The sequence below is a fragment of the Mytilus galloprovincialis genome, chromosome 8 (genome assembly GCF_965363235.1).
Source record: "Mytilus galloprovincialis chromosome 8, xbMytGall1.hap1.1, whole genome shotgun sequence".
In the NCBI taxonomy this organism is placed as follows: Eukaryota; Metazoa; Mollusca; class Bivalvia; order Mytilida; family Mytilidae; genus Mytilus; species Mytilus galloprovincialis.
In genome coordinates, this window is record NC_134845.1 from 9,902,931 (window position 1) to 9,918,238 (window position 15,308).

The 15,308-nt window shown below is 35.3% G+C and overlaps 1 protein-coding gene and 1 long non-coding RNA gene across 2 annotated transcripts; one reads left to right on the top strand and one right to left on the bottom strand.

The window, feature by feature from the left end:
• Nucleotides 1–498: 498 nt before the first annotated feature.
• Nucleotides 499–7,056, bottom strand: LOC143085036 (uncharacterized). The gene is made up of 4 exons (XM_076261175.1): nucleotides 6,726–7,056; nucleotides 4,519–4,621; nucleotides 3,478–3,626; nucleotides 499–2,719 (listed from the first exon to the last, which is right to left on the bottom strand). The coding sequence occupies exons 1-4, from the start codon at nucleotides 6,925–6,927 to the stop codon at nucleotides 1,725–1,727; spliced, it is 1,449 nt and encodes a 482-aa protein (XP_076117290.1). The 5' UTR covers nucleotides 6,928–7,056; the 3' UTR covers nucleotides 499–1,724.
• Nucleotides 7,057–13,687: 6,631 nt separating this feature from the next.
• Nucleotides 13,688–14,884, top strand: LOC143085037 (uncharacterized). The gene is made up of 3 exons (XR_012981230.1): nucleotides 13,688–14,060; nucleotides 14,285–14,351; nucleotides 14,793–14,884. It is a non-coding gene; the product is annotated as an uncharacterized LOC143085037 (long non-coding RNA).
• Nucleotides 14,885–15,308: the final 424 nt, after the last annotated feature.

A 15,308-nucleotide genomic window follows, 5' to 3' on the forward strand; every position in this document is an offset into this window, starting at 1 on the left:
TTATTTTTTAATGATACTTAAAAATTAAAGATCATTTAACAAAATAATTTGTGTCTTTTAAAACAAAAAAGTTATGTCTTTCATTTGAAAAATAAAATACGGACACAAATCTGAATTTTGAGCAAATATACAAAATTTTGCTCTCATTTTACTCAGAAAGTAGCACATGAAGGTATATTTTTTATTACATATTTGATTTAATCAGGTACAAAATAGCCTATATAGCAAAATATCATCAATCTTTAAATACAGGTTCAAAACTGTATCGTATGCCTTTAATAGCTGAATACATTTTTTTAAAACAATTGCAGTTGAGGATTCTTTGTTTCATTTACCCATTAAAAATGAATAAAATTTACATTTTATTTTCAAAAGAATGGACTACTGTAGGTTCACTAAGTACCAAAGATGGACCTGTCCCAAAAAAATATTTTCATCATTGATTTATTTACCATCTGCATGTCTTCTATTTGAAAACAAATTTCAAAATTCAATATATCACTAATTCTGCATTTTTATTGTTAAAAAGGCAAAAAATCCTCAAAAATCACATATTTAGGGAATTTATACATTTAAGATTGATATTTAAGGTACATGTAAAAAAGCAAAGATATTAACAAAATTCAAAGATTTATGGAAATATTTTCTTATTTCATTATTGATGATATTTCAGGCCAAAAAGATATTGAATTTTATGATGGACTATGTAAATAATACATTTGGAAATAAATCAATATTTATTTCTGTTCTCTGTTGAGATATTTTGGGTTAAAAATTGCATAAAATTCTCATAAAAATAAAGATTTCTTGAATTTAAAAAATACTTTTAGTTATTATTAAGCTATCTAGTAATTGCTGACAGAACATGACTGCTTCAGCTCAATTAATTTCTACCCCAAATATACCATATAAATTCCAACCAAGTCAATAAACCATGAATGACTTGAGGTTTGGGCAAATATTATTTTAAACATGAAATAAACATAAAACATATATGATGTACCTTATCAAATGACAGATGAATAATAATTTATAACAATACACATTAGACAAGCAAGATTTAATTTGCAGCAGGTCAAGTTTACGAGCTTATTCCATCTACGCCAGTGACTTACAACCTTACGACTTTTCACAGTGCGCCAGAGGGTTGCATCCTGTTCTGCAAATTATGTTTTGTAACCATAATGAATTTGTTTCACCAAAAGCTGAAAGATTCCAAAATATTGTTTTTAAAGCTGAATTTTAAATTTTCCAATTTCATCTGTCACTTAAAAAGATTTAATATTCAATGGCCTTACCTTTAAATAAGGATGTACTTAGGTAAAGTTTTGGAATTTGTGTCAGATGTTTGGATTCTTTTTCCATATGATAAAAGGTGAAATATTTCACCCAATAACACCAATTTATCCTTTATTTATACCAATTAGCTTAAGGGCTATTTGCCAAAGTTTAAGCAGATTTTTTAGTTTCTTTCTTTTAAATCGAGACCCAAATAATACCAATGAAAATATATTAAGTTAAAATATAAAAATAAAAGTCTGAGTTAGCCTTTTTCGCCATATTTTATACAACAAATATCTCGAAAAGGAGCTGCATGACCTAACAATATCTTTAGCTAATTTTGATCCTTTACTAATACTCTTCCAGCATTTAGTACAATTTTAAATATCCTTATTTATTCAATTTCACCTAAGTACACCCTTAAAGAAAAATATGGTAATCAGTTATTGAACAATATTAGGGTGCATATTTATTATAGCAGAGCAAATTGTCATAATACTGTCAGAATGTGGCACCATATTCATTGACATCTTTCCAGACAAAATACGGAAATTTTTCAGTCGCTCCATTTCTCTTTCTACATGAATTCGTACATGAGCTATATTTCGGCTTCTTTCCACTTCAAAGGCACTAAGCTGGTCTTTCCCCTTAACAAACGATGGTATGATTAATTCCGCCCCCCTTGATGCCAATTCATCTCTAATAAGAAAACCACGGTCTGCTAGTACGACATCTCCATGGTTTATAAAGTCAAGATATCCTGATTTAAGTGAAATTATCTTATCTGAAGTCCGCCCCCCAAATGCACGTGAAACAAAAGAAATACTACCACACGGAACAATACTGACTAAAAATTTAATTGTATTGTGGTGCTTATAGTTACTGTAAGTACATGATCTAGCAGCAAAATTTGATGGAGTCTCTATATAAACTTCTGTGCAATCTATAACTGAAACACATCTTGGAAAGGCCTCCTTAAAGCAGTCTGGTCGAGAGCGTAAAATGTCATCTTTATTTGGCCAATGAATCAACCACTTTAATTTGTGCGCTAATTGAGGGATGACACTGTCAATTAAATTGGTAACCAAACTAAGGGAAACTCCAAAACGAAACGAAATATCAGTATGGGGGGAATTTAAACGTAATTTCATTAAAACCAAAAGAAGTATATCTGCAGAGCTCAAAATATTAGAAGAAGGTATAATACACGTTACAAAGTTCACCAACCACATAAAACATGAATAAGACGGCAATCCAGTGTAAAATTTTGTTGTCTCTTCAGTCTTCTCCAAAGATAGACTTGTAGCCCTTATATAAGGGGGTTTATTTTTCATAACATTATTTTCAAAGTGAAGCTGTTGCAGTCTATCTATAAGTATTCTGTTTTCGCTTATAGCATTTTCAAATAGTGTTCTGTAATTTTCAAATTCTCCTGTACCTGAAATGAAAAGAAATATAAATGAACCAAAAATACACATCTTTCTTTTACATAGATATTTGAAACTTGTCTTAAATTACATAAGGGCAAATGACTTTTACTCAAAATTGAAATGATTGATAGTCATAAATATAAAGCTTTACATAGTTAACCTATTGTACATAATATTAGATAAATTGACCAAAACTCAAAAATTAACTTAAACCACTTAACAATTAAAATGAGGTCAAGTAGTTATCAAAGGTACCAGGATTATAATTTAGTACGCCAGACGCGCGTTTTGTCTACATAAGACTCATCAGTGACGCTCATATCAAAATATTTATAAAGCCAAACAAGTACGAAGTTGAAGAGCATTGAGGATCCAAAATTCCAAAAAGTTGTGCCAAATACAGCTAAGGTTATCTTTTCCTTTTGTTTGGTGTCCAGCTGAGGGACGCCTCTGGGTGCGGAAATTTCTCGCTACATTGAAGACCTGTTGGTTACCTTCTGGTGTTGTTTTTTCTATGGTCTGGTTGTTGTCTCTTTGACACATTCCCCATTTCCATTCTTAATTTTATGTACACCTTACAATCATTCCATACATCAAATATACTACTGCACTATTCGAAAATGAATTTAATGAAACGCGGTATGTATATACAATTTTTTTAATATGCACTTAGTATGCATCATTTAAATTAAGTGCTAATAAATAGAAAACTGATGGCAACAAGTCTAAATTGATAATCAACTCTTTGAACACATAAGAATAGTACCATTTTTGTCTTCCAACTCAACATTGCAGTCTAAGTCTTGTAAAGGCAGATGATCATTTTCTTTGCCATCAGGTGTCATCAAAAAGTCCAATTGCAATCTGCATTCCCTCTCCTTTTGATCAGCAGTCCTTTTTACAGCTCTCTTATACCTGTTACAGAATAGTATAATGTTTCAATAAACTAAAAAGAGAATGACTTTGGATACAAATTTTAAGTATTTCTTTCTAATTTCAAATAAGTAACTTCAACAAAAAATTTAGTACTTAGTGAACTGCTTCTCCATGAATGAATTAATTTTTCCAAGTATTTGCAATAAGTATGTCATAGATGTATTTTATATTTAATTATTGATTAATATTTTCAAATAACTGTCAATGAAATTATTCAATGATCTGTTATCAGAATAATGGTTTACTTTTATAAAGTGTGACTTTGATAGGGAGTAATGTCTCATTGGCACCCTCACCACATCTCCCCAAATCTATTTGTTATATCTGAAATAAAATGATAACAAAAAACTATAAACTACATATATAATGGTATGTAAAATGAAAACTGTGAATTGGAATATATTATTACAAAGATAAAGAAGATAGAATAACAGATTAATACATGGCATCTTTTAAATGGCATGTATTATCAGCCCTAGGTTTAATATCAGCCTATCTGATATTGACCAAGGGGGATAATACATGCAATATGAAAGATTACATGTTATGATCTTTTTATCATATGCTTCAACAATGGAGAAAAACATTGACCTAATAGTCAGTTGCTTTATAATCCTCATAGTTTCAATTTTTTTCATTAAACATCTAATTTTATTTGGTTGATATTGTCCTAACAATTGAATTTGAATATAACAATTTGTGATATAACAATAAAATCAGGATAAATTTGTTACACATCATCACATGTAATGTTCAACTGTCCTAATACAGATATTATTTGGTCACATAATATGAATTTTATGGACCCGATAATTTCTTTTAATCGGACAATTGAACACCCGTGTAACTTTGTCAATTGTTTTTATCATACCTGTCAACACTTTTAGAAGCTGAAACTTCATTATCACCATAAGTACCATATCCCATTTTCACAGAAGGTACATAATCAGGACTTTTTGGATCATCACATTTTCCTTAAATTATATAATGGAAATAAATCATAATTAGTGTCAATAATTCATCAAGATAAAGGGTTAACTTCATAATTTATTATGATTCCTGATACAGAGATAATTATAGCTGAAAGAATGCTGAAATATGTAGTGTTTGAGACAAAGACTAGAGTACAAAAGTTTAAAATTAACAAATAACCAACATACCATAAAAATTTGTAGTTGACCTTTTGGTTATACATGATGTATAATTCAAATTAACCCATGAATTTACTAAATTCCTAAAGCGTGTAGAGCAATACTTGAGTTAGCTTGCTTGCTTTGTTTTTATATTGTACAATCGTTGAATAACACCCAATTAAAATCAAATATTATACATACAGTTTTAACTATACCTATATACAATGTTTAAAGATTTTAATCATGTTTACAAAGCTTGTATAAAAAAAATATACAAACAAAGCAAGCAAGCCTAGGCAATCAAAGTTTTGCTTTACATGCATTAGGAAATTAGCTGTAACAGAATAAGAGAAAGAAGTACTGGACTGTGTCTGTACAATAAAAAGACAACACAAGAATAACCAGATGCTCCACAGGGCGCAGATTTATACCACAACAGAGGACGAACCCTGAACAGTTGGGGCAAGTATAGATTTCTATATACCTATACTTAAGTTAGAGTGGGAAAAACAAAAGTCTTCGGAGGCAACGTCATACCAATAATTGAATATATGACCAAAAAATATCAAATTCCCAACTTTCCTTTTGTGTTCATAAACCTTGTGTTAAAATTTCATATATATTAACTTATACTAAAGTTATTTTGAGAAAACCAAGAAAAATGCTTATTTGGGCCCTTTTTTGGCCCCTAATTCCTGTTTTCAATTATTGCAGTCTATAAAGACAGAAAGAATTTGTAAATAACATGGAAAAATGTCAATTTTGAAGATAACAGTCTTGAATTTGATGGATTATACATTATTAGAACCTTATGCTAATCAATTTTAATGACAGTTATCGTCCCAAAAAAGCAGACATAAAAAAATACTATCTGCAATTAAAATTAAAACCATACCAAATATTATTGTTACACATATTATGCACTTCCATAGTACTTTATCTGTGAATTCTTACTATTTTGTCATTGTACAGAGTGCATACAGACCCCCCTCCCCCATATTCTATGAATTTATAGGTTCAGCTTTATCATCAAGTGACGGCGCTGAAACTACCCCAGAAATGAGACTGTTCCAAAGTTATAGAAGCAAAATGGCATTTTACAATTTTCTTATTAACAGGAAGATATTTTAAACTACTTGACATGTGAACAAATTCTAAGTCCAAACATGAAAAAAAATTGGGCAGCGCTTCCCCTAGAAAATGTACATCTAAGTCCAAACATGAAAAAAATTTGGGCAGCACTTCCCCAAGAAAATGTACATCTAAGTCCAAACATGAAAAAAATTTGGGCAGCACTTCCCCTAGAAAATGTACATCTAAGTCCAAACATGAAAAAAATTTGGGCAGCACTTCCCCTAGAAAATGTACATCTAAGTCCAAACATGAAAAAAATTTGGGCAGCACTTCCCCTAGAAAATGTACATTCCCCCCCCTTCCCATGTATAGACCCCAGGCCAAAAAGGAAGAATCAAGAAAGAAAATGATCAGTGTGGGGGCAGGTTCATTTATAAAACATGAAACCATACACCATATCATGCCTATGATAGAAAATATTAAAATACAAACCATACATAGCCTTGTCCTCAAGTCGGTCAAGACCTCATGCCAATAACAAAATACAATGATCCACAACTGGAGACGGAGTACAAATTATGGCAGTCCGTGTGCAGTCTACACTAGTATACAGGTCCATGAGATTTATATGGAGTGAAAAAAAAGGCCATGCACAGATAAAAATTTTCAATAAATAGTTACCCATACTTGCTTGCACTGGCTAAGTCATAAATTTGCAAATATTTGAGACAAGTGGCAAGTGCCCGTCAGAAAAATACAGGATTCTTTGATTTGGCATTGAATTTTAGAAGTAAAAAGGTATACAACAAGCACTGGGAGAAATTTTTAAGGTTTTAAAGGGTTTAAATAAAGCATTGCTTTTAATTTTTACCATCAATGAAATGTACGCTGCAAACTCTGGCTCCCTCGTCACCAGATATCCAGACTTTCCCTGTTACAGGATCTCTCCGGTTTATAGCTCTTATCCAAAGCTCCTTTCTTCCTTCGTCTTTTGGAATCCGGTGGAATTTGATTCCCGGTTCTTTGTGGCTATCGCGATTTCGGCAACCTAAAACTATGCACACTTTACCCATGGTGTGTTGGTAAACAGACGACAGCTGACTTCCGTTTCAGTCACATGGCGCCGAACGGAACTGGCCGTTTGACGGCCAGGCTTCCCCGGATTTAAAAATAGAACCGAGATGACGTCATCGATAAAACCTCCTATAGTGCATACACGCATACAGTTTTGTGAGTTAAAGCCTTTACACATAGAGACTTTGCATACACAATTACACTTGAACATAGCATACACGCATTACATTTGTGTGATTGAATTTTTTTTTTCATTTATACTATACCACATAGGTTGCAACTTTGCGCAACATTTATATGATTATGCGGTTGAGATGTGATGTTAGTTACATGTACATAAGAATTATTAGACATTGTGATTAGTACTAATATTGACTTAGCTGTCTAGTTTGTGTTGTATTGTTGATTTTTTTTTTTTTTTACATAGAATTTTCAGCACAGACTTAGAATTTTTTTTTTTTTGGTATATTATTTTTTTTTGATTACTGACATAGGTGATAAATAAGTTTGATATTGATAAACTTAGTGTGAATCTTGGTGTATGATAGAGTTATAGTGCATGTTATATAGGTGATACCATTCCTTATACCTTTGCATGTGAACCCATCCATATCTCTGCACATACTTACTAACACTTGTACACTTACACTTGAGTGAGATCTTAGTTTGTTGTTTGTACTATCAGTTACCATCTTTGAGACTTGTTTCTGCCAGCTATACAGTTACTTTTAGGGTAGTGCTAGTGATCTTTATTACTACCTGGTCTATACTTAGAGTATTTCTATCCCAGACTGATCATTGGTATTGAGTGGACAGTTTAGACTTTGACTTGAGCATATTATAGTTTATACAGTGCGTTATAGTACATGTAGTATATTCGATATAGATATATTTTATCCGTAGTTGTCATACTTTTCGATTGGCTTATTATACGCTGATTATTCGACCGTTACAGCTATACTCGGATATTTTGTACGCGCATATTTTTTTATATATACAGTTTTCCGTATTGCCGACTAGATTTTGATTTTGTTCTGGATTTTCACACTGGAATTTCTTTTCAACATGGCTACTAATTTCAAGGAAGAAGAAATTATTACTGCACAGCCAAAAAGTCCAAAGACGCCTACAGCTGAGATGATGAAGACTTTTGAGATGTTTGAAAAGATGGGAGCTAAACCTAAAGCTGATACCCCTGAGGACTTAAAGAATTGGATGATGGAATATCTGATGTCACAGGGAGCACTCAAGGAACAGAAACCAGAACCAGCTCCTAATTTACAACCACATTCACTTGTAGCACCACCTAAACCAGTTAATGTGACCAAGATGATGATGAACCATCCACCAAAGATAACCTGGTTTTCAGGAACAGAACCAAAGGCAGGCGACACTACCTATGAATTATGGAGACATGAAGTCCAGTGTTTACTTAAGCAGAATTATGAGCAAGATGCTATATTGAATGCAGTAAGAAGATCATTAAGAGGGGAAGCAGGACTTGTAGCTATGAGGTTGGAACTCAACGCAACTGTAAAAGTTATAATCCAGAAACTTGATAGCATATATGGAAGTGTGGACAAGAAAGAAGAGCTTTTAGCTGAGTTTTATGGTTCAAGACAACGACCAACAGAAAGTGTAACAGCCTGGAGTTGTAGACTGGAAGGAATTATTGGAAAAGCAGTTGATAGAGGACTTGTACAGAGAAAAGATGTTGATAACATGCTTCATGCAATGATTTGGACAGGATTAAAACCACACTTGAAGGATATTTCAGGACATAAATATGATACCATTGGTGATTTTGATGGACTACGTGTAGCTTTAAGGCAAATAGAGAGTGATCATAGCAGCAGAAGTGAAACACTACCAGCAGAGACCAAGACACACATAAACAAGGCTATAACAACCCAACCTGAAGACGAAGGTCTACAGGAGATCAAAGGTTTGATTAATCAGATACATACCAGACTGGATTGTAATGATAAAAGATGGGAGCAAGCACCATGGAACCATCAGGAACAACATACACAACCCCCACAATTTCAACCACCAAATCAGTCGAGACAATGGCAGCAGCCCAATCAGTCATCACCATGGCAACAGCAACCACAGTTTGGACAACAACAACAAAATAGAGGAGGATATAGAGGTAGAGGAGGAAATCAAAATAGAGGTAGAGGACAGAACAACTATAGAGGAGGAAGAGATAATCCAGATAGAGATTACCAATGCTGGAGATGTGGACAGACAGGACATCTGAAGATAGGATGCAAAGTTAGAATGGATCATAGTCAGCAACATTTAAACTCCAACAAGCCTATGCAGGGGGAACGTCCATAGGTTTAGAGAACAGCAAGGTTCCCAAAGTCAGTCGGGTAAAGACACCACCAGGACTCTTTGGTCAGCCAACAGAAGTACAGATGAACACAAATGGTATGGAAACATCAGCCTTATTAGATACCGGCTCAACAGTGTCAACAGTCAGCCAATCTTTCTTTAACCAGTATATACAGACACCATTAATGGACATAACAACCTTGCTAGATATAGAGTGTGCAGATGGGCAACAGTTACCATACCTTGGCTATACTGAAACTTCCATACAGATACCAGGTCACCATCAGGAATACCCATGTATACTCCTAGTTATACCAGACAGTAGATACAACAAACAGGTACCGCTGCTACTAGGAACAAACATGCTTTCAACCATCATAGATACACTTAAGGTAAGTATAGGAGCTAGATTTTTACAGGAAAGCAGCTTGACTACACCATGGTACCTAGCGTTAAGATGCATCATACTTAGAGAGAAACAACTTACAAAGAACAGCAACCGTCTTGGAATTATCAGAAGTGGTGAGATCAAGTCTGTAACAGTACCACCAAATTCATACATCACATTAACCGGCTACTTAGACAAAGAAATACCATATCATGATTCACCAGCAATGTTACAGTCGTCTTTACTTGCAAAAAATCACGAGGACTTAGACATCGAACCAACATTAATCAGCTACCAACACAGAAAGAATGGACCGGTGAAGATACGCATTTCCAACATAACTACCAGAACTGTAAGTATACCACCTAGAGCCATAATATGTGAGATCCAACCAGTTACCATCGAACCATCGCAACCAACAACACAAGATGATGAAAAGGTAAGTATTATGGAGAAGATGGAATTCACCAAAAGTAATCTCACGGATGAACAATTTGAGGAAGGACGTACACTTATCCGTTCGTACATGGACATCTTTTCCAAGAGGGATGACGATGTAGGTCACACCGACACGGTGCAGCATAGAATCGACCTTCTTGAAGATAAACCGTTTAAAGAGAGATACCGCCACATACCACCAACAGCATATGACGAGGTACGGGCACATTTGAGGCAGTTACTGGATATGGGAATTATTAGACCATCACACAGTCCTTTTGCGTCCAATGTGGTATTAGTGAGGAAGAAAGACTCCAGCCTGCGCCTGTGTGTAGACTACAGAAAGCTAAACAACGCTACAAAAAAGGATAGTTATGCACTTCCAAGAATAGATGAACTTCTGGATTGTCTGGCAGGATCGACGTACTATTCGGTTGTAGATATGAAATCAGGGTACCATCAGATTGAGATCTATGAGCCACATAAAGAAAGAACAGCCTTTACAGTCGGTCCATTGGGTTTTTATGAGTATAACAGGATGCCGTTTGGTTTAACCAACAGTCCAGCCACTTACCAGAGAATGATGGAGGACTGCTTAGCCGACTACAATCTGAGGATATGCTGTGTTTTCATAGACGACGTTATCATTTTTGGGAAGACGTATGAGGAGCATCTAGAGAACCTCAGGCTAGTGATGGAGAGAATAAGGCAAGTCAACTTAAAGCTAGCGCCAAAGAAGTGTTCCTTCTTTAAGAGACGGGTGAAGTTTGTTGGTCATATAGTTTCAGAGGCAGGAAAAGAGATAGACCCAGAGAAGACAGACAAAGTAACTACTTGGCCGAAACCAACATCGCCAGAGGATGTCAGACGATTTCTTGGGTTTGTAGGCTACTACAGAAGATTCATCAAGAATTTCAGCCAGATTAGTAGACCTCTCACTGATTTGATGCCATCACCAACAGGTAAGAAAGGAAGCAAAGGAAAGACCAAGAAACAGATAGCATGGAACTGGGGACCAGATCAAGAGACAGCCTTTGCCACCTTGAAGCGACTACTTACATCAGCACCTATTTTAGGATATGCCGATTATACTCTACCGTTTGAGTTACACACGGATGCTTCGGGAATTGGATTAGGAGCAGTCTTATATCAGGAACAGAAAGGTGAAAAGCGAGTTATTAGCTATGCTAGCAGGGGTCTGACGAAAGCGGAAAAGAACTACCCGCCACATAAATTGGAGTTTTTGGCATTGAAGTGGGCTATTACAGATAAGTTTAAAGATTACCTGTTTGGACAACAATTTACGGTATGGACAGATAACAATCCACTCACATATGTTCTGACAACAGCAAAACTGGATGCTACAGGTCACCGATGGTTAGCAGACTTAGCCAGCTATCACTTCAACATCAAGTACCGCCCTGGAAGAACAAACGCAGATGCAGATGGACTCAGCCGGCTACCAGTTTCTGAAGATCGATCAGACATCAACATTGATTCCGTACGTGCCATCTGTGATGCAGTTGTACCAACACCTTTTGCAGAATGTTTAGCCATTAACCCCAGCTTAGTTCAGGACGAAGAGAACAATGTGTTAGATGGGCCATCAACCACTGACATCATAGATTGGAAGAAAGCCCAACAACAGGACAAGATGATAACACGTTGGATAGAGATGGTAGAAAAACAGCAGAAACCTGATAAAGGAGAACCCATATTGAAGAGACAATTTAACCACCTACAGATTATTGATGATATTCTATACAGAGTAGTTAATACTGAAGATGAAGTGAAGAAACAACTTGTATTACCATCACAACTTATCACCACCATTTTACAGGCATACCACAATAATATAGGACACCAGGGAAAAGATAGGACTTTATCACTACTCAGGGACCGCTTTTATTGGCCAGGTATGGCGAAAGATGTAGAGGAATGGCTTTCACACTGTGGCAGATGTTTACGGAGGAAAACCATCCCTAATCACAGAGCACCTCTGGTAAGTATTCAGACCACGGCACCGTTACAGCTTGTATGCGTGGATTATCTAACCCTGGAACCATCGAAGGGAGGACAACAGTATGTCTTAGTAATTACAGACCATTTCACCAGGTTTGCACAAGCTATACCAACAAGGAATATGACAGCAAGAACAACAGCTGAAGCACTGTATAACCACTACATTGTTCACTATGGACTTCCCGAAAGACTTCACTCAGACCAGGGAGCACAATTTGAGTCTAAGCTTATTAAGGAACTCTGTACGTTAACAGGAATGGTAAAATCCCGCACCACCAGTTATCACCCACAAGGAAATGGACAATGCGAGAGGTTTAACCGGACATTAATGAGTATGCTTGGAACCCTGGAGGTTGAACAGAAGAGAGACTGGAAGGCTTATGTTGGACCATTGGTATATTGCTACAACAGTACCAGACACGATTCAACAGGCTATTCACCATATTTTTTGATGTTTGGGAGAAATCCGAGATTACCAGTAGATATTGCTTTTGGTTTAAGGAAGGAAGCAAAGAGTCAAGACTATATCAACAACCTCAAAGATAGACTAGAGTATGCACACAAGGCTGCAGCAGAAATGTCGAAGAAATCTCAGTTGAAACAGAAAGGAGGTTATGATACTAAGGTACGTGGTGCAACTATACAGAAGGGAGACAGAGTACTGGTACGAATCAACGCATTTGAAGGACGACATAAGCTATCTGACAAATGGGAAAAGGATTCTTACCGTGTTCTTGATCAACCAAATAAAGACATTCCAGTTTATACAGTGCAAAAAGAACATAGTGGTGGAAAGAAGCGAAATTTGCACAGGAACCATTTACTACCTGTAGGATTCATCACGGAAACACATGAGCATAATGAAGAGAACAAACCAGTACAGACACTAAGAAAAAGAAAGCCAACAAAAGTACCACCTACAATGATACCCGATAGACCAGTACCAATTCAGGACTACAGACAGAATGAATCTTCTGATGAGGAGTCAGTTGAATTGGTCATTATACATTCAGAGGCTGATGATGACAGTAACCCATCCGTTACAGATTTAACATCGCAGCAAGGAGAGCAAAATGAGGTATTAGAGACAGAAGCTTCAGGATCTGATGGGGACGCCCTTTCTCAGGCTGATTCAGTTACGACAGTTGATGAGACAGATTCGGAAGAAGAACAGAGAAGCGCTTTAGATAGTGGAAATGACATAGAACAGCAGGAGAATCCACCTGAAGACAGTTCGTCGTCATCTTCTCAGACTATTAGACGGTCTACCAGGGAAAGAAGAAAACCAGCTTGGATGCGGTCAGGTAACTATGATACATCGCATTCAGCTAGTTTGGTAACAGAAAAGGATTGGTACCAGAGGATCCAGTGTATTACGTCATTAGCAGGAACCAACTTATTTGGAGATCTACAAACAGAAGCAGCAAAGACGATTTTAGCTATTGTGAAAACTCCACAGAGCAAATGACGGGACGTCATTTCAGATCAGGGAGGAGTATGTGCTAGCGTGTATTTATTCACGATTTAATAAATACCGTTATGATTTTGTAATGTATATTTTATTTCCGATTTGAATTTGCTTTTAATAAAGATGGTTTAATTCCTAATTCATATTTGTGTTTTCGTTTTCAAATAGATTAATTACGGATTGTAATTAATTATGAGTGGTGCTATTCGTATTTTTATATTCACGGACTTTGACGATTGACTAGTTCGGCCTTGATTGTTACTCACTTCTACTATTCTGATGGTCAGTGTTTTACGCTTGATTTGACCGCACACTTTCTGCTATTTCATTGGTTATATATCTTTTGGCGGTTTATTTCTATTCAGTATATATTTAATTGTGGATTGATGTTCAAACCGAACAGACGTTTCTTATACTTTATTTGCTGTTTCATATTTTGTACTATTTGTATTGGAGGAATTCCACGATTGTTTCAGGTCAGTTTGCTTACTTATATCTTTAAGCCTGGAAATAAATAGAGTAAATATAAATGTATTGAATGCCGAATATTTGAGCAGAATGAGTCCGAGAGTAAATGAGTAAAATGTTAACTTGATAAATACTTTTCAGAGTCTTTATAATATTTTTGTCTCCGATAGATAGATTTTAAGTACTTTATAAGTCTGTGCATAGTAACTATAATTTAGTATTTGTTATACAGGTATTTGACAGAGTTCTGCATATGATGTAGATATACGTAGAGGCATAACCTTTGTACCTCATACGAGGTAAGAATGAGTGTTCATTTGTAGTTGCTTATTATTTTATTAGCTTAGTTATTTTGCTTTGTTTAGCTTAGCTTAGCTTTATTAGTTAACTGCTTTTTGGTAATGGCTTAATTAATGCTTATTTTGCTTAGACTGTTTGTTTATAGTTTTAACGGCTAATTCGTATATTATAATGCTTTGTTAAATGAGAAACTATGTTTCTATTTTGCTTTTCTGACAAGTTAAATTCTGTTTCGGATGTCACAGAAAGTTATATTTTGACTAGATAAGGTTAATTGCACATTTTGGTAATTTCATGAACTGTGACGTATTTTACAGTAAATTGGTTAATTATTTTGAGTACACATGTACATATTACGTAAATTTATCAGATTGATATAATACATGTTTTAAAAGAATTGATTTATATACATTGTTATTAAATGTAATATTATATTACAGGGTTTCTTTTGATGCTTCATTGAATAATAAAACTATCCAGAACCCTATACAGTCTACTATTTATTCATGCCCAGATAGTGCGACTACATATGGTACACATAAGTACAAATAAGGGATATATATAGAAAAATCGGAGATTTATGATTAAAAAAAATATATAAAAAAAAGGGGAGGGACTATTTGGGGCTCATACAGGATCCTGTCCTCAAGCACCTGTGAAAGATACCAGAGGGACAGTCGAACTCGTAAATCGAAAATAAACTGACAATTAAACGCCATGGCTAAAAATGAAAAAGACAAACAGATAAACAATAGTACACATGACACAGCATAGAAAACTGAAGAATAAACAATACGAACCCCGCCAAAAACTAGGGGTGATCTCAGGTGCTCCGGAAGCAGAGGCGGATTTAGAGGGTTTTCCAGGTGGCCCGGGCCCCCCTTTTGTGGGAAAAATATGGTTGATTATATAGGGAATCGCTGAAGCATAACTGGAGCGTGCCCCTCTTAGGCAGT